This window comes from Ascaphus truei, chromosome 3, assembly GCF_040206685.1.
Source record: "Ascaphus truei isolate aAscTru1 chromosome 3, aAscTru1.hap1, whole genome shotgun sequence".
Classification (NCBI taxonomy): Eukaryota; Metazoa; Chordata; class Amphibia; order Anura; family Ascaphidae; genus Ascaphus; species Ascaphus truei.
This window is the reverse complement of record NC_134485.1, coordinates 169,680,512-169,705,788: the sequence shown is the minus strand read 5'-3', so window position 1 is coordinate 169,705,788 and position 25,277 is coordinate 169,680,512. Positions and strand designations below refer to the sequence as shown.

Below are 25,277 nucleotides of genomic sequence, written 5' to 3'. Positions count from 1 at the left end.
CAAAAAGAAAGCCAAAATGGAGAAGTTATGTGTGAAAAACTAAGAACACCCTTACAAGTATGGTTTGTTTGGAAGGGTTGCCAGGAGAAAGCCTCTTCTCCCTCAAAAGTAACATGGCAGCACGGCTTAGGTTTGCAAAGTTGCACCTGAACAAACCACAAGACTTCTGGAACAATGTCCTTTGGACAGACGAGACCAAAGTGGAGATGTTTGGCCATAATGCACAGCGCCACGTTTGGCGAAAACCAAACACAGCATATCAGCACAAACACCTCATACCAACTGTCAAGCACGGTGGTGGATGGGTGATGATTTGGGCTTGTTTTGCAGCCACAGGACCTGGGAAGCTTGCAGTCATTGAGTCGACCATGAACTCCTCTGTATACCAAAGTATTCTAGAGTCAAATGTGAGGCCATCTGTCCGACAGCTAAAGCTTGCCCGAAATTGGGTCATGCAATAGGACAATGATCCCAAGCACACCAGCAAATCTACAACAGAATGGCTGAAAAAGAAAAGAATCAAGGTGTTGCAATGGCCCAGTCAAAGTACAGACCTCAACCTGATTGAAATGCTGTGGCTTGACCTTAAGAGAGCTGTGCAAAAATCAATGAACTGAAGAAACGTTGTAAAGAAGAGTGGGCCAAAATTCCTCAACAACGATGTGAGAGACTGAAAATGTCATAAAGAAAACGATTAATTCAAGTTATTGCTGCTAAAGGTGGTTCTACAGGCTATTGAATCATAAGGTATACTTAGTTTTTCACACATGGCTTCTCCATTTTGGCTTTATTTTTGTTAAATAAATCATGACAGTGTAATATGTCATGTGTTGTTGTTCAGCTGAGGTTGTATTTACCTAATTTTAAGACCTGCTAAGGAACAGATTGTTATTATGTCCTGATATGTAAAACCATGGAATTCAAAGAGGGTGTACTTTCTTTTTCACATGACATATATATATATATATATATATATATATATATATATATATATATATATATATATGTAACGGGTATTTCCCCACCTCCAATCGCAGATAGAGTGAATGTGAGGAGGAACCTATATGTTACCAGGTGTGGTGCTTTACCTGTTAGGCTCACAGGAGGTTGTTCATCTGAGGTCGTATTTACCTAAGGGACCTGCTAAGGAACAGATGATTGCTATTATGTCCTGATATGTAAAACCATAGAATTCAAACAGGGTGTACTTTCTTTTTCACACCACTGTGTGTGTGTGTATATATATATATATATATATATATATATATATATATATATATATATATATATATATATATATATATATATATATATGTGTTGCTGTCGTTTTGTCGTGCTTGTTGTGACCTATAACAACTAAGGAGCTGCTATTCGGCTGAATATCTCCTTGTCCAACCTCAGTAAGTGTAAATATTTCTGTAATGTTATTTGCTTGATGTATTGTCTGTTCTGCTCATAGGAAATAAACTCATTCAGTTTACTATATCCTAGTCTTGTTCAATCTGGCCCGGTTATTGTATATATGTGCTATTCTCTCGTGACAAGCATATATAAAAAATACTGATACCTCTACATGTATATATATATATATATATATATATAAAAATAAATAAATAAAAAGTGCACACTCCATAGCGTATAAATTTATTTGTGCATTTATTCAAATCAAGGGGGATGGACAAGGGGGGGGGGGGGGGGGAGAAACAAGTGTAATAAAAACAGCAATTTTGAAAATAATAATCACCGCCAACGTGACTGATAGGGGTCCAACTTCCTCAGATGGCAAGCTCACAGCTTGAGCACAGGGATCCAGTCAGCTGTTTATTAACCCCTGGAGGTGGCATGATGCAGCTAAGGTGCTTTCTCAGACTACCTGCTGGAAAATCCTTTTGTCTTTAGCATGCCCTACGAGTCTGTCTAGACCAAAAGACTCCTGTGGGATGACGTAGTGTGAGCTCCAACGTTCTAATGAGTTTCGTCACACAGCAGTGACTTTTTCAAAGGATAGTCAGATAGCCAATAGTGGAGGTTTAAATACCCGTGTTGCTAAGCAACATGTATACAACAAAGGAAAAGCAACAGGCAGCCGAACTAGACAAGATTAATCAAAGTTATACATATTAAAAATACACAATATGCTTCAAAACATCATAACAAAACAATATATTGCACTAGGAGACAAACAGTAATATATATAGAATCAATATATCAGTAGATAAATCACTAGATTTAATAGGAGTACCCAGATAACTCAAGCAATTAACTAGGGATATAAAGAATGTGGATACCTGAGACTGACAATCTATCAGATACAGGACAGGACGATACCAGACAAACTAAAGAATAATAGATGTAACATACAATTAAATACATCCAAATTGATGAGAAGGACTGCTACCCAACAAAACTTGAATATTCCATATATATAAGTTAATGATGTAAATATTGTTTTTTTGTGTAAGAAATCCATATCATTAAAACAGCGTGCAAAGAATATATAAATATATAATTAAATTAATCATACATAAAATGATATGTGAAAATTATAAATACCATAGTAAAAATAAATACTATAATATAAATATCAAGATGTATATGATATCATAGCTAAAGAGTGTGACATACTCCGTATCAGGAAGAAGCAAACCAAACAGGGAACCAAGGAGAACAAAAACCTCCCTACACTATGGTGCTGGTGTTCCAGACCAACAATCTTAAGAAATGACGGATCTTTATTGTATACTAGCTGATATACCCGGCGTTGCCCGGGATGTAAATCCGTAATAGGTAGTATTATGTATAAATAGGGGAACAATAGGATGACTATTTGGTGGAAAGGTTGTATAATAATGTGGAAAAGAAACATGGAAGAAAATGTAATACGATGTTGTTGTTTTAAAATGGTTTATTGTAAAGACACCACAGTACAATGTATATTTTGGCGACATAAATTATGTAAAATGTGAGGTGTGTGTCCCGCTAGGGTGTGAGTGGGCGTGAGGCAGCGGGTGGGTATTCAGTACGGTTGGCGAGTGGGTAGTGAGTGCTGGCTGTGGGTGTGTGTCCCGCTAGGGTGTGAGGCGTCTGGTTTCTGGTGAGTGCGGGCGGCGGCTGGTCAGTGATGTCGGTGCGTAGGGGTGTGAGTGTGGCGGGTGGATATGAAGTGGCGGGTGGGTGCGACGGCTGGTCAGTGATATCAGTGCGATCGGGCGGGAGGCGGCAGGCGTGTGTCGAGAGGGTGAGAGGTGGCAGGTGTCTGTTGAGAGCGGGTGGGTGAAAGGCAGAAGCGGGAGACGGCGTGAGCGGAAGGATGGGGCGGGGGGTGAGGGAAAGGCGGGGGGGGGAAGTCACTGTGTGTGTGCGTGCGTCTGTCACTGTGTGTGTGCGTCTGTCACTGTGTGTGTTGGGGGGGTCAAAAACAGAGCTGGGGGGGGTCAAAAACGGAACTGGGGGGGTCAAAAACGGAGCTGGGGGGGTGGGGGGCAAAAAGTCACAGTCTCAATTAAGCCTCCGCCCCAGCAGCAACAGCCGACACCACCACCACCACCAGTGAGCATTTCCTCACCTCAGGCAGCAGCAGCAGTGTGCCTGGGGGTTGGGGAGCCCTGGGTTAGATCGCACCGGCCAATGAGAGCCGTGGGGGGCGGGACATACAGGGGCGGCAAGAGACACCGGCCAATGAGAGCCGTGGGAGGGCGGGCGGGCGGACCGACCGACGGACCAATCAAATGGTCTACAGAGACTCACAACCAAGATTTTCAGAATTATATATATACACACACACACACACACACACACACACACACACACACACAAGCCGGGCCTGGACCTCATGGACGAAGGATGACACAAAGCCACATCCGAGCGCATGGTTGAGTGTCACAAGAGAGGTCCGGAGTTCCACCACTATGGGGTCTTTGGTCCATGACACTTCTGGCTCCTCTGAAAACAGTCCTCAAACAAAAAACCCTACGCGTTTCATCTCTCTCAATGTGGAACCTGCACGACGCGTCGCTTCCCATTCAGCTCCCCCGGAAACAGGAACTCCTCCACTATGCAGCCCGGCTCCCATCTAGTACACGCTGCAAAAGTCCTTTGCTTCGTCAGTCACAGTGTCTGCTTCAAAGCTTGTGCTTAATGTTATGGCACTTGCACTCTCAGATGGCACCCTACGTGTTTCGTCAGGACGACTTCACACCGTGATGACGAAACACGTAGGGTGCCATCTGAGAGTGCAAGTGCCATAACATTAAGCACAAGCTTTGAAGCAGACACTGTGACTGACGAAGCAAAGGACTTTTGCCGCAAGTACCAGCGTGTACTAAACGGGAGCCGGGCTACATAATAGAGGCGTTACTGTTGCCGGAGGAGCTGAATTGGAGGCAACACAGCGTGCAGGTTCCACATCCGGTTGCGGTGAGTGTGGTGTACTGGATAGTACAGCAAAAGCTGAGTCGGAGTTTGAGATTTTCTCATAACAGCTTGAATTCTAGCTTTGTATTTGAGTGAGCACTTTTCATTTTGTTCATTCCTATAAAATGGTTTTACTTTATACACTAGGAGTGCGCCTGTTCTCTTTTTTCTGTTTGATTTTTAAAATATATTTTATATATATATCAAATGGAAATATTACTGTATGCTCATTTGAATGTCTTAGACAGGTCTGCAACCCTGACCTTTCACCATTATCACCCAGCACACAGTGCTTCCTTTTGCTTCAAAACAATATAACATGGTCCCGTCAGCTTATGCTTGCTGCATTTCACAGCTTTGAGCACAGCCTGGGTTAAGATGCATAGCCAGTAAACCCACCCACAGACAGCCATTTCGACCTTAATTGGTCTCAACAGTGTGGGGTTGGTTATACAGTGGCGGTCGCCTTTAACCGCCTTTAACCTCCTGCGGCCGCCACCGCTGGGTTTTTAAAAACGCGGGCAGATGCGGCGGTTTTTCGTCCGTTTTCCCGTGCCGCGGGCGCTTTCAATGTAAAGCGCCATTAGCGCTTGTCTGATGATGCGGCCAACGCGCGGGAAACTCCGTGACAAACGGAGAACATCCCCGCATTTTTACGGGTAAGCAGGAGGATTAAAGGGGCCGCGACAGTATTGGCTTTGCAAAATGAAGCTTGGATAGGTTTCACCACACTTGGTTAAGTTATGGTAGGTAAAAAAAAAGTGAAAAAAATAAAACAAAACAAAAATAAACAAAGGAAAAGCTTACAGCCCCACAAAAGCAAAAGATGATACCAGGACAACCAAGAGTGAATATCAAATGATATAAACTAAATGATTATATATAATGTGTTTATTTGTGGAGGGTTAGTAGGGGAGGGGTAGTAGGCGTGTGAATTTTGGGGGTGGGGGAGGGTCGTGTAGGTGTTTTTTGGGGAGGGTAGTGAATGCATATATTGTGTATGTGTGAATGAAACCTATGAACAGAAAACCAATGGAAAAAAAAAACTAAATAAAGGAACTTATTATTGTGAGATGCATTTTATTCCCCCACATACAGTTAGGTCTGGAAATAATTGGACACTGACACAATTTTCATAATTTTGGCTCTGTACTCCACCACAATGGATTTGAAATGAAACAACCGAGATGCAATAGAAGTGCACACTTTCAGCTTTAATTCAAGGGGTTGAACAAAAATATTGTATTAAACGTTTAGGAATTGCAACCATTTTCATACACAGCCCCCTTATTTCAGGGGCTCAAATGTAATTGGACAAATTAACACAATCATAAATAAAATGTTCATTTTTAAAACTTTTGTCGAGAATCCTTTGCAGGCAATGACTGCTTTAAGTCTGGAACACATGGACATCACCAAACGCTGGGTTTCCTCCTATGTGATGCCTTGCCAGGCCTTTCCTGCAGCTGTCTTCAGTTGTTTGTTCGTGGGTCTTTCTGCCTTAAGTTTTGTCTTCAGCAAGTGAAATGCATGCTCCATTGGGTTGAGATCAGGTGATTGACTTGGCCATTGCAGAATATTCCACTTCTTTGCCTTAAAAAACACCTGGGTTGCTTTCGCAGTATGTTTTGGGTCATTGTCCATCTGTAAAGTGAAACACCGTCCAATCAACTTTACTGAATTTGGCTGAATCTGAGCAGACAATATATTCCTACACACTACAGAATTCATCCGGCTGCTTCTGTCTTCTGTCACATCATCAATAAACACTAGTGACACAGTGCCATTGTAAGCCATGCATGCCCATGCCATCACACTGCCTCCATCGTGTTTTACAGATGATGTGGTACGCTTCGGATCATGAGCCGTTCCAAGCCTTCTCCATACTTTTTTCTTCCCATCATTCAGGTACAGGTTGATCTTAGTTTCAACTGTCCAAAGAATGCTGGTCAAGAACTGGGCTGGCTTTTTTTAGATATTGTTTGGCAAAGTCTAATCTGGCCTTTCTATTCTTGAGGCTTATGAATGGTTTGCACCGTGTGGTGAACCCTCTGTATTTGCTCTTGTGAAGTCTTCTCTTTATGGTAGACTTGGATAATGATATGCCTACCTCCTGGAGAGTGTTCTTTACTTGGCTGGATGTTGTGAAGAGATTTTTCTTTACCATGGAAAAGATCCTACGACCATCCACCACTGTTGTCTTCTGTGGACATCCAGGCCTTTTTGGGTTGCAGAGCTCACCAGTGCGTTCTTTTATTCTCAGAATGTACCAAACTGTTGATTTGGCCACTCCTAATGTTCCTGCTATCTCTCTGATGGATTTTCTTTTTTTTGCAGCCTAAGGATGCCCTGTTTCACTTGCATTGAGAGCTCATTTGACCGCATGTTGTGGGTTCACAGCAACAGCTTCCAAATGCGAATGTCAGACCTGGAATCAACTCCAGATCTTTTACCTGTTTAATTGATGATGGAATAACGAAGGAAAAGCCCACACCTGTCCATGAAACAGCTTTTGAGTCAATTGTTCAATTACTTTTGGTCCCTTGAAAAAGAGGGGGCTACATATTAAAGAGATGTAATTCCTAAACCCTTCCTCCAATTTGGATGTGAATGCCCTCAAATTAAAGCAGATAGGCTGCACTTTAAGCCCATATTCATTATTTAACTGTAACTTGAATTTATTTTGGTACACAGCCGAAATAACAAAACTTGCATCAGTGTCCAATTATTTTCAGACCTAACTGTATTTTGTCATATGTTAATGCTTAGGCTGAGGACCCGCTGCACGCGCCCGCACGGCTGTCTTGCTTGCCGACGGCGCGTGCAAGTCACTGCACCGCGATCTGTGGTCTGCAGTGAACTTTTTTTGGCGTGGGGGCGCGGCCAAAACGGGTCGGGGGGCGCGGCCATTGAGCCCAGGGAGAGGGGTGGAGGGGGTTGTGTGTCAGCAGGAGAGGGAGGGGTTGGGGGTGATACAAGGGGGCAAATTGATCGGGCTTCACAGTGCTATTAATTCCCCCCCCCCATGGATGTGCGAAACAAACACAACACACACACTTTCTTCCCCCCCCCCTACCTTTTGGAGTTGGGGGAAGCTCTGACAGCTCCAGCCCCCAGTGCTGATAGGCTCACCAGTGCACCACGTGACGCGTCACCGCTCGGGATCACAATCTTCTTGCACCCCCTGCTGGCTGATGTGTCAGAGCGCGTAGTGAGCCTTGCAGTGAGGAGGGACTGGGCCCGGCTCGGTAGGACATCATGGGCAGGTGAGAGACGTGCGCGCCGCCGACTGCAGCGGGTCCTCAGCCTTATACATTATATACCTATTAGTGTGTGCACCGTATATGTATGTGTTTGTGGGGGTGTAATATTCATGCATGTGTTGCGGCTCTCTGAATATTTTGGAGAAAGACATTTTTTTTTATAAAATAGTTCTTTCTTGAGAGGTTGCAGATCCCTGAACTAATATTTGTTTTAATATTGGACAGAGAAAAGACTATGCTCTTTTCTGCAGTCAACTTTAATCCATCTCTGCTCATGGGACCTAAAACAGGAAAGTTACTAAATCCGTCTTATTGTAACAGCATTGTGTACCTTTCAAGTTAAATTGATTTACACTTGACACTGCAACACAAACCTGGTGTCCTGCTGCCTGGAACCTTCATATATAGCTGCACGGTGTTCATTCCTAGGATAGTATGGCCAATATGACTTAAGAGGTTTCCGGCTGAAACTACACGTGCAAAAGCTGGAAGTTTGGTTAATTCATGGAGCTGCAGCTTCCACCTAGAGCAAAATTAAAAGGTGTAAACTGTTTATATCTTTAATAAGTGACAATAGAACACATCCTAAATTATTTATCAAGTGTTTAAATAATGGATGGGATAACTTGCGATTATGAAAGTAAAGGTCAGCATTTGTAAAATAAATAGCACAAGATAAATACTGGTAGCTCAAGCATTTCATGCTACTGCATTGTACTTTATGTATTTGGCCAACATACTGTAAGCTGCTACATTTTCAAAATGTCAATGTGTGCTCATACAGGGAATTGCATGTTTATTTAGATGTTAAAATGGATAAGAAGTAAAAGTGACACACTGCTCAGTTGCATGTCATTACCCAGAATCCCTGGCTGCACTGGAAGCACTGTTTGCAAAATGATAAGGCCGCGCATATAGTGCGCTTGACGGCGACGTCACTGCTAGCGAAAGTTGTAATTCGCTTTGCGGCGACCAGGTCATTGACTGGTTCAGAGGCTGTCACGTGGCGACAGCCTATGAAAAATCTAATTTGACCGGCTTCCAAATTTCGCGTTGCTGCCGTCGGGCTTACTATAAGCGCACGCGACGGCGACAATACATTTGTTTTCGTGCAACGTCGCGTCGCCGGCACTATAAGCGCAGCCGAATGGGGAAAGACAGGGTTGCAGACCTGTCATATGTAAATGCGTCACATGGTATTTTTATATGCTGTCCATGTTTATTTAAAATGTAGGTGCCTTATTTGTATGGAAACACTCGTTTATGTTTTCTTTATATTTGCCTTATTCCGACGTAAATAGGAAGCAACAATGGATGACGTTGTGGCTTCTTATTGGCCCGTGTGATGCAGGAGATTGAAACTACTTTGTTTCCCCTGTTAGGGACATGTGGGGACAAAATGGTAGTACCTTCACCGCCAAGTACATCGGGAACTTGGGGGTGAAAATAGAACGGTTACACTCTGGGGACATCCCCTGGTTAACACACAGAAAAACTACAAAAAAAAGCTCAGGGAGGTTAAAAAGAGAAACTAGCAGCACGGATTGTAGCTTTAAAAAAATCACACCTGATTTGTAATAATAATGTACACACACACACACACACACACACGCACACGCACACGCACACGCACACACGCGTATTTTTAACAGCATTTGAACCAGGAGATGCTTCAGAACTGAAACACATTATTTTCAGCTCCTGCGATCCCGAGGCTCCCAACATAGTTACTTGTGTAGATATCAGTGTGTTCCTCCCTTTTCAGGAGTTCAGAATGACTGCCATATCTCACCGGTTTGGCCAGGCCAATAGGAAGCTGCAGTTGCCTTTTAAATGCCCTGGCAGAACGCCATTAACTACACCAGTAAGTATCACAGAAACCAGAAGGTCCCTGGAGCAAATAATGCAATCAATTCAGAAAAACCACCTGGCTTACAACATTCCAAAAATATTTTTGTTTTAAGTAGGATTGTGGCTTTAAATTTGTAAATAACCTCAGCACTCTGTCTTTAATATACCTACACCAGAAGAAAATAACCCACCCCCAAACAAAAATAACTAGATTCTTACTTTCTTTCATCAGACAAATCAATATTGGTCCCAAACTTGATTGTTTTGAAAGGTCCTTTCCTCCTTCTACCAGAACTGGCGGGAAAAAAATAATAATAATTATATATGTATTTTTAAGTATATAGCCAGTGCTCGACAAATCTACTCGCCAACTCGCCCGGGCCGAGTGGATTTTGTCAGCTTGCGAGGCAGCTGAAGGCGGGAGCAGAAGAAGCTAGCAGAGGAAGAAGAGGATCACCATGTCACAAGGGGCTCTAGATGGCGGGCCGCGGCAGGAAAACATTGAAATCCATGTGAGACAGCAGGAGAAAAGCGGAGTAGGAGGGCGCCCCTGCTGTCTGACCCGGAAGTCTTCCGTAACTATACTGAAGACTTTCGGGTCAGACCGCAGGGGAGCGCTCCTACCCGGCTTTTCTCTTGCTGTCTCTCACATGGATTTCAATGTTCTCCTGCTGCCGCTGGTCGCCATCTAGAGCCCTTGCGGAAAGGTGATGCTCTTCATCCGCTGCCAGCTTCTGCTTCCTCTCCCGTCTTTAGCCACCACTGTCCACCGAAGCCAGGTAAGAAAGGGGTGTGAGAGGGAGGGGTTGAGAGAGAGTGGGGGGTGGGAATAAAAGATAATTTTACAGTAGCAAAAAAGGTGAGTGCTTTTTTTTTCCAGGGCGAGTGGCATATTTTTTTATAATTTGTCGAGCCCTGTATATGGCTAATAAAGTATAACACAGATTTGTACTCACTTGTCTGAAGATGTGGATTCGCTATCTGAGTGGTCCTTATGGTGACTTTTTTTCTCATTTTCTTCCTGTGGAAAGTCAAATTAGTTGACATTTAAGGTCAGCAATCAGCAACCTGAAGTATGTAGACTGTGAAACTCCGCCTTAAGGGGCTCCTGGGTGGCATTGAGACGTCAAGACGACGCAGCATCACATGACGCTGCGACGTCATGGAGGGCGGCAGCGGCAATCTGTTTCATCATTGCTGTGGGGGAGAGCGCGGGGAGTGGGGAAACTAGGGTGTTCAGTAATTTTCTTCCTTTTGCAATTTGTTAAATTAATGTATCCATGCAGCGTACCCTTTCCCCAAAACAATGGTGTACGGTTGCCCCATGTCTAACCACAGCAGCCTGAACTACTTGTGGAGAAAGTAAACTGTGTAATGATGTTCCTGACCATGCATTAAAAAAAAAGGTGGAATACATACGGCAGAACATCCCCTCTGTTTCTTCCTCCCATCCTACACCTCTTCCTAACTCTCCTCCTGCCATCCTTGACTCTTTTTCCACTGTCTCAGAGGAGGATGTGTCGCTGTTGATCGCCTCTTCTCCCTCTACCACTTGCCCTCTTGACCCCATTCCCTCCCATCTCCTAAAACCTCTTGCTCCTACTAAAATCTCTACGCTCACACACATTTGTAACTCCTCCCTCTGCTCTGGAACCTTTCCATCCTCCTTCAAACATGCAACAGTCGTACCATTACTCAAGAACAGCAAGCTTGACCCTACCTGTCTTTCTAACTATCGACCTGTCTCCCTCCTGCCTTTTGCCTCCTTGAACGTCTTGTATTCTTTCGTTTGCTCCATTTTCTCAACACCTATTCTCTCCTAGACCCTCTACAATCTGGCTTCCGCACTGCTCACTCCACGGAAACAGCCCTCACTAAAATAACTGACGATCTCCATGCTGCCAAAGACAGAGGTCATTACGCTCTGCTCATATTACTCGACCTCTCTGCAGCATTTGACACCGTGGACCACCCTCTTCTCCTTCACATTCTCCATACTCTTGGTATTCGAAACAAAGCTCTATCCTGGATCTCATCCTACCTCTCCCATCGTACTTTCAGTGTCTCTTCTGCTAACACCTCCTCCTCCTCTATTGATCTCTCTGTGGGGGTACCCCAGGGCTCTGTCCTGGGACCTCTTCTCTTTTCTCTGTACACACTCTCTCTAGGTGACCTAATAACATCTTTTGGGTTTAATTATCACCTCTATGCTGACGACACACAAATATACTTTTCAACACCTGACCTTACACCTGCTGTACAAACCAAAGTTTCTGAATGTCTCTCTGCTATATCATCCTGGATGGCCCTCAGTCGCCTTAAACTCCACATGGCTAAAACAGAGCTCCTCACTCTTCCTTCCAAACCTGGCCCTACTACCTCCTTCCACATTACTGTTGGAACTACGATCATTCACCTAGTAGCCCAAGCACGCTGCCTAGGGGTCACACTCGACTCCTCTCACATTCGCCACTTACATTCAAAACATTTCTAAAACCTGTCGCTTTTTCCTCCGCAATATAACAAAGATACTCCCTTTACTCTGTTGCTCGACTGCTAAAACTCTGACTCAGGCCCTCATTCTCTCCCGTCTTGATTACTGTAACTTCCTGCTGTCCGGCCTTCCTGCCTCTCACCTGTCTCCCCTACAATCTATCCTAAACGCTGCTGCCAGAATCACTCTACTCTTTCCTAGATCTGTCTCAGCATCTCCCCTCATGAAATCCCTCTCCTGGCTTCCGATCAAATCCCGCATCTCTCACTCCATTCTTCTACTCACTTTTAAAGCTTTACACTCTTCTGCCCCTCCTTACATCTCAGCCCTAATTTCTCGTTATGCACCATCCAGACTCTTGCGTTCTTCTCAAGGAAGTCTTCTTTCTACCCCCTTTGTATCTAAAGTCATCTCCCGCCTTAAACCTTTTTCACTGACTGCCCCACACCTCTGGAATGCCCTTCCCCTCAGTACCCGACAAGCACCCTCTCTATCCACCTTTAAGACCCACTTGCTTAAAGAAGCATATGAATAGCACTGTGGATATTCTGAACACGATACATAAAGCTTGGCCCCCTGCAGACGCACTTACCAGAACTCCCTCCTACTGTCTATGTACGTTCTCCCTACCTACCAATTAGACTGTAAGCTCCTCGGGGCAGGGACTCCTCTTCCTTAATATTACTTTTATGTCTGAAGCACTTATTCCCATGACCTGTTATTTATATTATCTGTTCATTATTTGATTACCACATGTATTACTACTGTGAAGCGCTATGTACATTAATGGCGCTATATAAATAAAGACATAGAATACAATACAAAGGTGATGTAGAGCAATTCAAATTATACATCAGTTCATTCATTTGATAAATCACCCTTACACTAAGGAAAGCTACATTATTCAGCTTACAGTACATTTATGTGTACATTCCTTAATCAAGCAGTGTTAAAATCATAAGTTAGAAAACAGTACATTTGAATCTTCCAAAATGGTCGTAAAAACTCCTGCATGCAGAATGTTTATGTACAGTAATCAGTATGTGTTACACTTTTTCACTTTCCATCTGCATAATCCACACAATCTAAACTTGAGCACAGGGAGGAGTGGCTCAGTGAGTAAAGAACCTGGTTCAATTCACCATGTCAGCTTCTTGTCACTTTATCTATCTATGCCTCAGGCACAAGAAAACAGATTGTAAGCTCATCTGGGCAGGGACTGTGTCTGTACAAATTCCTGTGTGCTGCGTACCGTGCACTATACTGTAATTGTGAAGCGCTTGGAATCCCATTGGGAGAAAAACGCTATATGAAAGTTATTTTTTATCATTAAAGTCTACAAGTGTTCTAAATAGCGCATTTATTTTAAATAGCCCATTTATTTTACAAAACATATTCAGTAAATAAGCATGCGCCGCTTTATACATATTCTTTTTTTTTTTTATAACTTTAAATTTTTATTGATGTAAAGTACAGGAACAGATTAAACCGCAGCAGTAACATATGTAAATAAAGTTAAATATAAATCCGAATTAATTTATATAATAATAAAAGAATAAAAGTACATTGCGTTATAGATGACAAGACAACACAAGACAGGACAAGACTAACCGAGACATCACCCGGCCCACGGTAGTTCGGCTGCTGTCGTATTCATAGCTTGTGTATAGCGTGCTGCCGGGTGAGGAGGGGTGGGAGTGACAAGGGGGGGAGAGGGTATTAGGTTGGAATGGGCGGGTCTGTCTTTAGGTGCGGAGGGGAATCTCAGAGAGTTGCAGTTTTGGTTGGGCTTTCTAGACCTCATCCTGAATGGATATGTTTCAGATTCCCTTCTGCTTGGGACTTTTCTTGTCCTATTGTTCATGTTAACAGTGAACTTTGTGTAGGGATGATGTTGGAACATTCAAAGGAGAATGCATCCAGAGCTATCAATGCCATATTGTGGCACGCTCCACCCCGGGGATGTCTGTTTGGGTCAGCCAGGGTATCCAGATCTTTAGATAATTGTTGGCAGTGTCATTAACTAAGCTTGTTAATGTCTCCATCTGGCAGACATGCCAAATCCTGTTCCGAATCTTGGGGATGGAGGGGATCTCATTAAGTTTCCATACTGCTGCGATCTCGCATCGGGTCGCTAGGGCAAGGTGCCCAATTAGTTTATTATTTGCTCTTGAGAGACCCTCTAGTGGTCTGTTCAGTTAGAACAACCACGGGTCAAGGGGAATTGGGAGGTCTTAGATCCTCTGTGTCCAATTTCGGATTTCTTCCCAAAGCGGGGCGACCCGAGGGCAAGACCACAGCATATGTAACAGGTCGGCCGACTCTCCGCACTGTCGAGGGCACAGTGGGGAGAGTCCTGGCACATACCTTGATAATTTTAGTGGGGTGTGGTACCATCTCATTAGGACCTTATATGCATTCTCCTTTAGCGTAGTACAGATTGAGCTTTTGGCTGCAGCTAGATAGATATTATTCCAGTCATCATCCTCCAGGGATTCTCCTAGGTCTGATTCCCACTGGACTCTGTATTTCGGGTGTCGCTGAGCCGGGTTTATAGAACCGACCACCTCTCCGTATAACTGTGATGTGAGTCCCAATGTGTCTGATTCTGCCAGACAGAGTTTTTCGAAATTAGTCAGTACTGGATACGGGGCAGATTTGTTATAAAATGCACGGACCTGAAAGTACCTAAAAAATTCAGAGTGAGGGATGTTTCTTTCGGATCTTATATGTTCAAATGATTTAATTTTTGTACCATTTCCCTCCAGGTCCCTAAGGCGTAGGTATCCCGCCTTTTCCCAAATTGAGGTACTGCTACATCGCAGTCCGGGAGCAAAGTTGGAGTTCCCCCATAGGGGGGACATCAGGGAGTTTTTAGTGGTTAGGGAGTATTTGTGCTTTGACGTATTCCATATGGACAGGGAGTTGGTCATAGAGGAAAGCGGAATATCAGCCGTTGCTCGTGCTGTTTTGGGGAGCCAAATTAGGGACTTCAGCTCTATTGGAGCGCAAACCGCCCCCTCTAGTTCCACCCATCTTTTCAATGTAGGGCTGGAGTGCCATTGGATAATTTGGCATAATTGCGCCGCTTTGTAGTAGGACAACAGGCAAGGTACCGCTAAGCCCCCTGCAGCCGTGGGTCGTTTCATAGTTAATTGGTTTACTCTCGGTTTTTTGCCTCCCCAGATAAATTTGGAGATGTCAGACTGAAGCGAGAGCAAATCTTTCAGTCTCAGTGGCACTGGTAACGTTTGGAATAGGTAAAGGATGCGGGGGAGAAGATTCATTTTGATACTCTGTATCCTTCCTATCCATGAGATTCTTTGGGAAGACCACTTTAAGATGTCAGCTTTTAGGGACCGAATTAAGGGAGGATAGTTTGCTTTATAAATATCTCTTACATCTCTGGTAATGTAGACTCCCAGGTATTTAATATGGTTCTGTTTCCAATTAAAACCAAAAATAAGCTTTAATAGCTTCTCAACCTCCGTGGGAAGGCTGATGTTAAGAGCTTCCGATTTAGATTAGTTGATTTTGAATCCAGATATTTTAGTTAAATTGTCTAGCAAGTAGAAGAGATTCGGCAGAGAGGTGAGGGGCCGTGATAGAAATAATAGAATATCATCAGCGTATAGAGCTGCTTTGTGGGATTGTGAACAAATATCTACCCCTACTATGTCTGGACAGCCACGCATCTGTGCTGCTAGGGGTTCCATACACAGGGCAAACAGGAGGGGGGATAACGGGCACCCCATGTCTCAGCCGCTTTTAATTTGGAATTGGGCAGATGGAAAGCCCTGGTACATGACCCTAGCAGTAGGGCCTGAGTAAAGTGCCATGATCGCTTCACTCACTATCTCCGAATCCGAATGCTCCGAGCGTCTCTCTTAGATACGGCCAGTCGATCCTGTCGAACGCTTTTTCCGCATCCAGACATCATATTTTGTGATTTTCCTCTATTAGCCAATTCCATCAGATCAATGATTCGTCGGGTGTTATCCGCTGCTTGTCTACCTTTAATAAAACCGACTTGATCTGGATGTATCAGTCTGGGCAGGATCTGACTCAGTCGATTGGCCAGAAGTTTGGCGTAGATTTTGATATCAGTGTTAATTTGGGAAATTGGTCTATCGTTTTTGCAATCCAGCGGATCTTTACCTGATTTATGGATTAGTGATATAGACGCCCGAAGCATCTCATACATATTCTTGATATTGTTTAAAGCTATTGCACCAAAGGAGTTGTGTGTGCCTTCTTTTTCCTTTTGTTTGAGCACTTGCCAAAAGCAGTTGGGAAATACGTCTTGACAAGGATTCTCTCCCTCTCACCCCCCCACACCCCACATTTGAGGACTGGAGTTGAGAACCTCTGGTCTATTGTTTAAAGCGCAAACTAGGGAGCGCAAGATTGTTCAGGTGGGGCGCGGTGGTTGCAGAGGCCCTGCGCTCTTCCCCCAAGGCATTTAAATTAATGCCGGGGGATCGCGTGAAGCCTCTTCAACTTCACTTACCTTTGGCGACGCGGACGCCGGAGAGGAGGTAAGGGAGGTGTGGCGCGAGCTGGGAGGGAAGCAGGAAGGGGGGCACACGGTGGAAAGATTGCACACCGCTGCTTTAAACGATGTTTGAAAAAGAAAAAGCGAGGCAGATCTATAAATATGGCAACATCTGCTTCTTTCCTTATCTTCTTAAACACTTAGTAGCTCAAATATATATATATATATATATATACAGTGTTCGACAAACCTATACATTTGCACGCTCCGGGCGAGTGGATTTAACATCGTGGCGAGCTCCTATTGGCCCAAGCAGCACACGTGTGGTACTAGGTGGCGAGTAGATTTTTTTTGTTTGGCGAGTAGATTTTTTGGTGATTTGTCGAGCATGCAAATGTATAGGTTTGTCGAACACTGTGTGTGTATATATATATCTATATATGTCTATGTGTGTGTGTGTGTGTGTGTGTGTGTGTGTGTATATATATATATATATATATATATATATATATATATATATACACACACACACACACACATAGACACACACACACACAAATATATATAACAAATGGAAATATTACTGTATGCTCATTTGCATGTCTTAGACAGGTCAGCAAACCCCGCCTTTCACCATTATCAGCCAGCATACAGTGCTTCCACTGCAAGGGATTCTGGGAAATGACATGCAAATGAGCACACAGTGCCACCTTTTGCTTCAAAACCATATAACATGGTCCCCGCACATGCAGTCAACTTCTGCATAAACACAACTGCAGCAATAGAATTACTTACAGCTCAATACAAGCAAATAGAAAATGAATAGGTACTAACTCTTAATGATTCCTGGAATGAAGCGGCCTGATACTGTGCATATTTTGCAATGGTGGTATGAGATCGACTACTTTCACAACGCCAAATTTTCTTTGTTCCAGCGGGGTCCCAGTTTTCATCTGCAGGTTGTAATAACTGCGTCCTCACTTCTACTAGGTGTTCATTGTTTGCTTCTACCAGTGTCTTAGTAGAAAAAAGTCCTAGATCTAAACAAAAACACACAAAAATGGAGTCTTAAAAAAGGTGACAAAGTTTCTTATTATGGACATAAAAGAAATAATGTATTTGTTATGCAAACTATAAAACTGCCATTGTCTACAAGCTTATATGGGGGGGGGGGGGGGACCTGTCAGGTACAGATGACAGTAAAGATAGGAAAAGTGATGGGACAGAAAGGGGAGGTAGACATCAACAAAATGATTTATGTGCAAACGATCGACTGTATGAAGTCCATTTGCGATACATAGTACACCAGACTCGAACTAGCACAGTAGACACAACACTTTGATTTTTAACAGGATGAAGCGGGGGTTACTCTGGAGCTGACCTGCGCATATGGTCAACTCTGAGAAGACTACGGTTCACGAGATACTTGCAGTGAAGTTATTAGCATTTTACTTCCCGGTTTATGAAAGCAATTTAAAAACGGTTGTAGAAAAGGAAGTTGCTGATTATGTTGTGGCTTCTAATTGGCATGCTTGACCCGCAAGATTTAGCGGTCATTTTGTTTCCCCTTCAAGGAAATTTAGAACTGGTAACAGCACCAGCAAGTATACGGGGAGAGGGCTGAAAAAATGGGCGGTTCTGCGCTAGAAGACCCACGGTTCTTATTAAAAAAATATATATATTGGCTTGCTGCTTTAAATACACAATTTGCACATATATGTTTACATACAGGAATATCCATAGTAACAAAATAAAACTGCTGTTCTAAGTTAAATTGCAGAAGGCAAAAACCAAAAGAAAAAAAAAGGGATTCCCACTAGATATTTCAAACAATACCTAATTTTAGAGCTCCAGCAAGGCCACGTATGACAGTAACAGGATTGTTTGGATTGGTGCAGAACTGATGTAGAGGTGGAAAGAAAGCATCGCGCTTATTCTCCAACTGCAAAATAAACAATGATAATGAGGGTGTGACATTAACATCTTGTTCTTTAAACCCTACTAAACAAAAAGGGGGAAGTGCGTAAAAACGTAGCAACAGCAGACATCCAAGGAGAGCATTTATTTCAAAAATACTGTACAATGTTTTACCATATTGGGCATCAGTTCACGGTCTCACCAGAAGAGGGCATAGAAGGCAGTGCTTACAGCATCCTGCAGATGCTGTAAGCAGATGACCAGCCCCTCCTACATAAGCAGAGCAGAACTCTAATAAAAACATTATGTATGGGCAAGCAGCTGGCAAAATGAAATATAGTTTGCTTATCAGTGCAGTCTGCCTAGCAACATATACACTTAGGTCCGGAAATAATTGGGCACTGACACAATTTTCATAATTTTGGCTCTGTACGCCACCACAATGGATTTGAAATTAAACAACCGAGATGCAATAGAAGTGCACACTTTCAGCTTTAATTCAAGGGGTTGAACAAAAATATTGTATGAAATGTTTAGGAATTGCAACCATTTTCATACACAGCCCCCTTATTTCAGGAGATCAGATGTAATTGGACAAATTAACACAATCATAAACAAAAGGTTCATTTTTAATACTTTGTCGAGAACCCTTTACAGGCAATGACTGCTTGAAGTCTGGAACTCATGGACATCACCAAATGCTGGCTTTCCTCCTTTGTGATGCTTTGCCAGGCCTTTACTGCAGCTGTCTTCAGTTGTTGTTTGTTCGTGGGTCTTTCTGCCTTAAGTTTTGTCTTCAGCAAGTGAAATGCATGCTCCATCGGGTTAAGATAAGGTGATTCACTTGGCCATTGCAGAATATTCCACTTCTTTGCCGTAAAAAAATCCTGGGTTGCTTTCGCAGTATGTTTTGGGTCATTGTCCATCTGTAAAGTGAAGCTCTGTCCAATCAACTTTGCTGAATTTGGCTGAATCTGAGCAGACAATATATCCATATACACTTCAGAATTCATCCAGCTGCGGTCAATTCTGTCTTCTGTCTCATCATCAATAAACACTAGTGACCCAATGCCATTGTAAGCCATGCCTGTCCATGCCATCACACTGCCTCCACCGTGTTTTACAGATGATGTGGTATGCTTCGGATCATGAGCGGTTCCAAGCCTTCTCCATACTTTTTTCTTCCCATCATTCAGGTACAGGTTGATCTTAGTTTCATCTGTCCTAAGAATGCTGTTCCAGAACTGGGCTGGCTTTTTTAGATATTGTTTGGCAAATTCTAATCTGGCCTTCCTATTCTTGAGGCTTATGAATGGTTTGCACCGTGGACGTCCAGGCCTCTTTGTGTTGCAGAGCTCACCAGTGTGTTCTTTTTTTCTCAGAATGTACCAAACTGTTGATTTGGCCACTCCTAATGTTCCTGCTATCTCTCTGATGGATTTTTTTTTGTTTGCAGCCTAAGGATGCCCTGTTTCACTTGTATTGAGAGCTCCTTTGACTGCATGTTGTGGGTTCACAGCAACAGCTTCCAAATGCGAATGCCACACCTGGAATCAACTCCAGACCTTTTACCTGCTTAATTGATGATGAAATAAATGAATAGCCCACACCTGTCCATGAAACAGCTTTTGAGTCAATTGTCCAATTACTTTTGGTCCCTTGAAAAAGAGGGGGCTACATATTAAAGAGATGTAATTCCTAAACCCTTCCTCTAATTTGGATGTGAATACCCTCAAATTAAAGCTGATAGACTGCACTTTAAGCCCATATTCATTATTTAACTATAACTTGAATTTATTTTGGTACACACCCGAAATAGCAAAACTTGTATCAGTGTCCAATTATTTCCGGACCTAACTGTAGTTGAGTAATAATGTAAAAACCCTTTGCCATAACACCCACATCTTTCCTTTTCAGTGGTCATTTCAGAATATGGTGTCGAGGGCATAAATTAAGAAAATTAGCAAAATGGACTATACAATACATTTACTTTTGTTAGCTCTTAAAGTGAAGAAAAGTATAATGACTGCAATGCATTGCTGGACCCTCTGACAACAAAGCTTTAATTATCTTTCATATGTCTTGTTAAAATGAAAAAAGGATATACACTAATACTGATATTTTTACAATTAAGTATCTGATCATTATAAGAATAGTCAAAGTAAAGGCACTGGTAAAATTAATTGTGGCTTACATTTTCAATGTTTTATTAATGGACTGCACACAAAAAATAACTTTTAATAATTCATATTCATGCTATTTGCCCTTTTTCTTATCACTGTACAAAATAATGTACACCCTGTTTAGCATTGATTAATAAAGAACGTATGAATACATGAATAACTACAGTCATAGCAGACTTATTTGCTCCCACTGGTAACACCATATCACGTTATAACACAATCTCACAGATTTTCTATGGGATTCAATTGCAGTTATAACGCTGAATAGCACAGAATATACTACCATAAGGTGCTCGTGGGATCAATAACCTCTGCTACATCTGTAAATCGGAGTGGAGAAAAACAATGTAAACAATACGTTTAGTTGAAAATGACTGCCTTAGAGAGCGCCCCCTTAGAATTTTTTTGGTTGCAAAGGTCCAACGCTCTCCCCCAAGGCATTTAAATTAAATGCTGGGGGAACGCGCGAGGCCTCTGTAACTATCTTACTTACTTTCTCTCCGACGGCTTTGGCGTCGCCATGGTAACGCAGTGACAAATGACGCAGCGGGGTCATGTGACGTCGTGTCACCTGAACCCGCTGCATCACTTGACGCCAGATATCAGGTAGATGGGTGGGTGGGGGGGCGCTAAGCACTGGGGCAGAGCAGGCAGGGGGGAGCAGGGCCAAAAGTTTGATCCCCCCCTGCATTAGAGGGCACATTGTGTCTAAATGAAAATACAAAAAGGTTCTAATTTAGACAAGCTTATCGTCTTCTGCTGTTAATATTTATGTTAGAGGCATATGACAAGTACATAACTTCCAAATAGAGGAAAACAATTACACAGAATGCAGTGATGGTTAGCTAGGGGCAATCTACTGTAGCATTTTAGAGAACAGATAGAAATATGTAGATAGATATATAGATAGATAACAAATTAAAAGATCACATTCAAATGTCTTAGACAGGTATGCAACCCTGCCTTTCACCATTATCACCTAGCATACAGTTATTGCACTGTGGCAAAGGATTCTGGGAAATGACATGCAAATGAGCATACCGTGTCACTATTTGCCTGAAATCCATTTTTACATGGAACCCTTAAAAGACAATGCTCGCCTTTCACACAGCTTTTAAGCACAGCATGGGATTAGATGCAAAGCCAGTGAAACCACTCACAGACAGCTGTTTCAACCTTTTGGGTCTCATCAGTGTGAGGCTTGTTATACTGGCTCTGCAAATTTCAAGCTGGGTAGGTTTACCTGCTAAATAGGTAGAGCCATTGCATATTAATGCATAATTTGGGGGCCGAATAAGTTCATTTAGACAAGTCCTTAAACTTAGATTCCAAATACAAAGTCAATCCTTTCAAATCATAAAAGTTATTTTGAGAAACACAGGACTGTGAATTACTGAAATATTTGGAACACAGGAAAAAAAAAATTTATTATGAAAGAAATAGCAACTATCTCTGCAGTGTTACATCAGCAAAAAGAAAGGTAAGAGCATACAGAAATTTACTGAAAGGCAATAAACAACATGTTTTTCTAAATATGTTCCGGATTGTACAAAGGATTTTAATTTATAAACTAATAAAATCTATGAAAAGGACAATCAAAGCAGTAGTAGATTCTTCATACTTACATAAATGCTTGGTGTTGGTGGATTTAATTTATCCGTTGGCAAAGGTGGATAAGGAGGAGGCGGCGGCCTTGGTGGTGGACACTTATCCAATAAAATGCTACTGTTTGATAAACCATTTTTACACAGATTACTAGTGGAAGAGAAATATTTTTGTGAATAATCAGGTCAAATCTCTGATCAGTTGTATGTGAATAATGCAAATACTCAATACAATGACATGGGCAAATAATTAGTAGAAACAGATTTACCTTACTACAGTATGTAGGGGATACAAATTATGTAGCAAAATGCTCTCAAGTCAACAGAAAAACATTAAAAAAAAAAAAAAAAAAACATTTTATATACCAGAACTTTAATTACATGTTCCCTCAACGCAGCAAGGCAGGCTGCAATAAACAATAAAACATTGATAACATATATATTTAAAGTTTGAGTTATTATTATCAGATAAACACTACTATCTTTACAGATTGTTGTGTGTGGCTATGATCAACTAAAAATGGTCTTGATATGTTAGTGAACTGATGTCCATCTATTTTTTGTGTGTGCCGTATCTGAGGAATTCATCAATAGGTCCACTACATTTAAGGTAATTTGTTGCAATGTTGGCTTTAATTCCCTTTAGTGTCAAAGATAGGATCACAGTTTTGCAATATAATTTTGAGACAATCATTTCTGTGTTCTGTTAATTTGTTTATTTTCCAGAACAGGTTGAACTTTTATTTTGTGTTGGTTCCATGTGAATATTTGGCTATGTGAACTCGTCAATCGAACAAGTATGCAACAAATTAGATTTTCACCCCCCCCCAAACTTTGCAATGGAGTATGTAACATGGTAATTAAAGTTGCGCCAAGCTGAGTAGAACTAGGATTTTGTGTACTTTTAGAGAAAACTTTTAAAGCAAACCAGATTTATTTATAAAAAAAAATTGCAAGAGAAAATGGTATGTAGGGACTAGTGGAATTAGTCAGATTTTAAGGCACCCTTGTTCTCTTATATAATAAAAAGTGATATAAAAAGGTGTTTCCAGACAAAAGATTTTTAAATTAAAAAACAAAAAACAAAAGAAAAAACCATTCTGAGCTAGGTTATTTTAAACTCTGAAGTACAGGGCAACTATTTTTCTTTACCCTACACCATTCTTGAAAATATGGATATAGTCGTTGAATGGAGGAAATTGCTTTCAATCAAGGGTAACCAGATATGTAAAGTAATACAAATAAATGACTATTGGGTTTTGTGAAATGTAAAGGCAACATGTAACCGAAGAGTGTCCATTATCACAAAAACCTGATAACAAAGCAGAAGCACCTTTGGTAGAGATAGGACCTTTTAATTATTGGCACCTATGTATTTGGAGGAAACCAGTTAAGCCCTTCCCACGTTTTCTTCCAAACAAATACATTTATTGTTGTACTGTCAATACCTGTCACCCAAAGCCCCCAGATTAAAAAGATGAGACGGCCCACTCAAGATCTTATCTTGCATCAAACGGGCAATGGATGGAAGGGAAGTAAACATAATGATGTCCCTTTACAAAGCACTAGTAAGACCACACCTTGAATATGGAGTACAATTTTGGGCACCAATCCTTAGAAAATACATTATGGAACTAGAGAGAGTGCAGAGAAGAGCCACCAAATTAATAAAGGGGATGGACAATCCAATTTATGAGGAGAGGCTAGCTAAATTAGATTTATTTAAATTAGAAAAGAGGCGTCTAAGAGGGGATATGATAACTACAGGTAAGCCCCGTTATAGCGCGGTGCTCGGGGTCCACCCCGAGATCACCGCGTTAGTAACGGGGGCGCGCTAATTTAGAAAAAAAAAAGCCGCCGCGCGCCTGATCGGGAGTGTCCAATGCCAGGGGTGTCCTCTGAAGGGGTGTCCGCCACCTGGGATGTGGGAGATGGGCGCGCGCGGGGGGGGAAGGAGGGTTGTGTTGCGCAGCTGTGCACGTGGGTGGGGTGGTGGTGGTTCCCGTGCTTGCCCGCTCGATGCGGGCGGACTGCGAGGGGGAAGCGGAACAGGCGGGGAGGCTGGAGAGCCGAGTCTTGGCGCTTCCCCCCGTACTCCACTGTGTGTGTGTGTGTGGAGGGGGCTTCCCCCTCCCCCCTCCCTACGAACGCGACCAACAGCCGCAGGAAGAGGCTTCAATCCGGGGCAAGTCGGGAGCAAGATGGCTGACACTGCTCCGTGAGGGAGGGTGAGGTGACGCCTACATTGCCTGCCGACAGATCCTCCGGAGCTGACACCAGCTCAGGGGAACCCCGAGGAGAGGCATCAGCCGAAAAGATCTGCTCCGGAGATAGCGGGAAACGGGGTGAGTGATGTCATCAGCACACCAACATTTAAAGTGTGTGTGTGTGTGTGTGTGTGCTGCTGACATGTGAGGGGGGGGGGTGGGCTGCTGACATGTGAGGGGGGGGGGCTGCTGACATGTGAGGGGGGGGGGGTGGGCTGCTGACATGTGAGGGGGGTGTGCTGCTGACATGTGAGGGGGGGGTGGGCTGCTGACATGTGAGGGGTGGGTGGACTGCTGACATGTGAGGGGGGGTGGGCTGCTGACATGTGAGGGGGGGTGGGCTGCTGACATGTGAGGGGGGGGTGGGCTGCTGACATGTGAGGGGGGTGGGCTGCTGACATGTGAGGGGGGTGGGCTGCTGACATGTGATGGGGGTGGGGGGCTGCTGACATGGGAGGAGGGGGGTGGGGGGCTGCTGACATGGGAGGAGGGGGGCTGCTGACATGTGAGGGGGTCTGGGGGGCTGCTGAGATGTGAGGGGTGTGGGGGGCTGCTGACATGTGAGGGGGGTGGGCTGCTGACATGTGATGGGGGGTGGGGGGCTGCTGACATGGGAGGAGGGGGGTGGGGGGCTGCTGACATGGGAGGAGGGGGGCTGCTGACATGTGAGGGGGTCTGGGGGGCTGCTGAGATGTGAGGGGTGTGGGGGGCTGCTGACATGTGAGGGGTGTGGGGGGCTGCTGACATGGGAGGAAGGGGTGGGGGGCTGCTGACATGGGAGGAGGGGGGC

General features: G+C 43.3%; 1 protein-coding gene across 3 annotated transcripts in view; it reads right to left on the bottom strand.

Annotated features, from left to right (window-relative positions):
• Positions 1-25,277, bottom strand: part of KDM6A (lysine demethylase 6A) — a 224,068-nt gene that overhangs the window by 18,980 nt on the left and 179,811 nt on the right. For all 3 annotated transcript variants that reach the window (XM_075589737.1, XM_075589739.1, XM_075589740.1), the window contains 6 exons: positions 22,242-22,371; positions 18,353-18,458; positions 17,351-17,556; positions 10,484-10,548; positions 9,747-9,821; positions 8,051-8,199 (listed from right to left, as the gene is read on the bottom strand). In XM_075589737.1, coding sequence (XP_075445852.1) covers positions 8,051-8,199; positions 9,747-9,821; positions 10,484-10,548; positions 17,351-17,556; positions 18,353-18,458; positions 22,242-22,371 — 731 coding nt within the window. The remainder of the gene's footprint in view (positions 1-8,050; positions 8,200-9,746; positions 9,822-10,483; positions 10,549-17,350; positions 17,557-18,352; positions 18,459-22,241; positions 22,372-25,277) is intronic.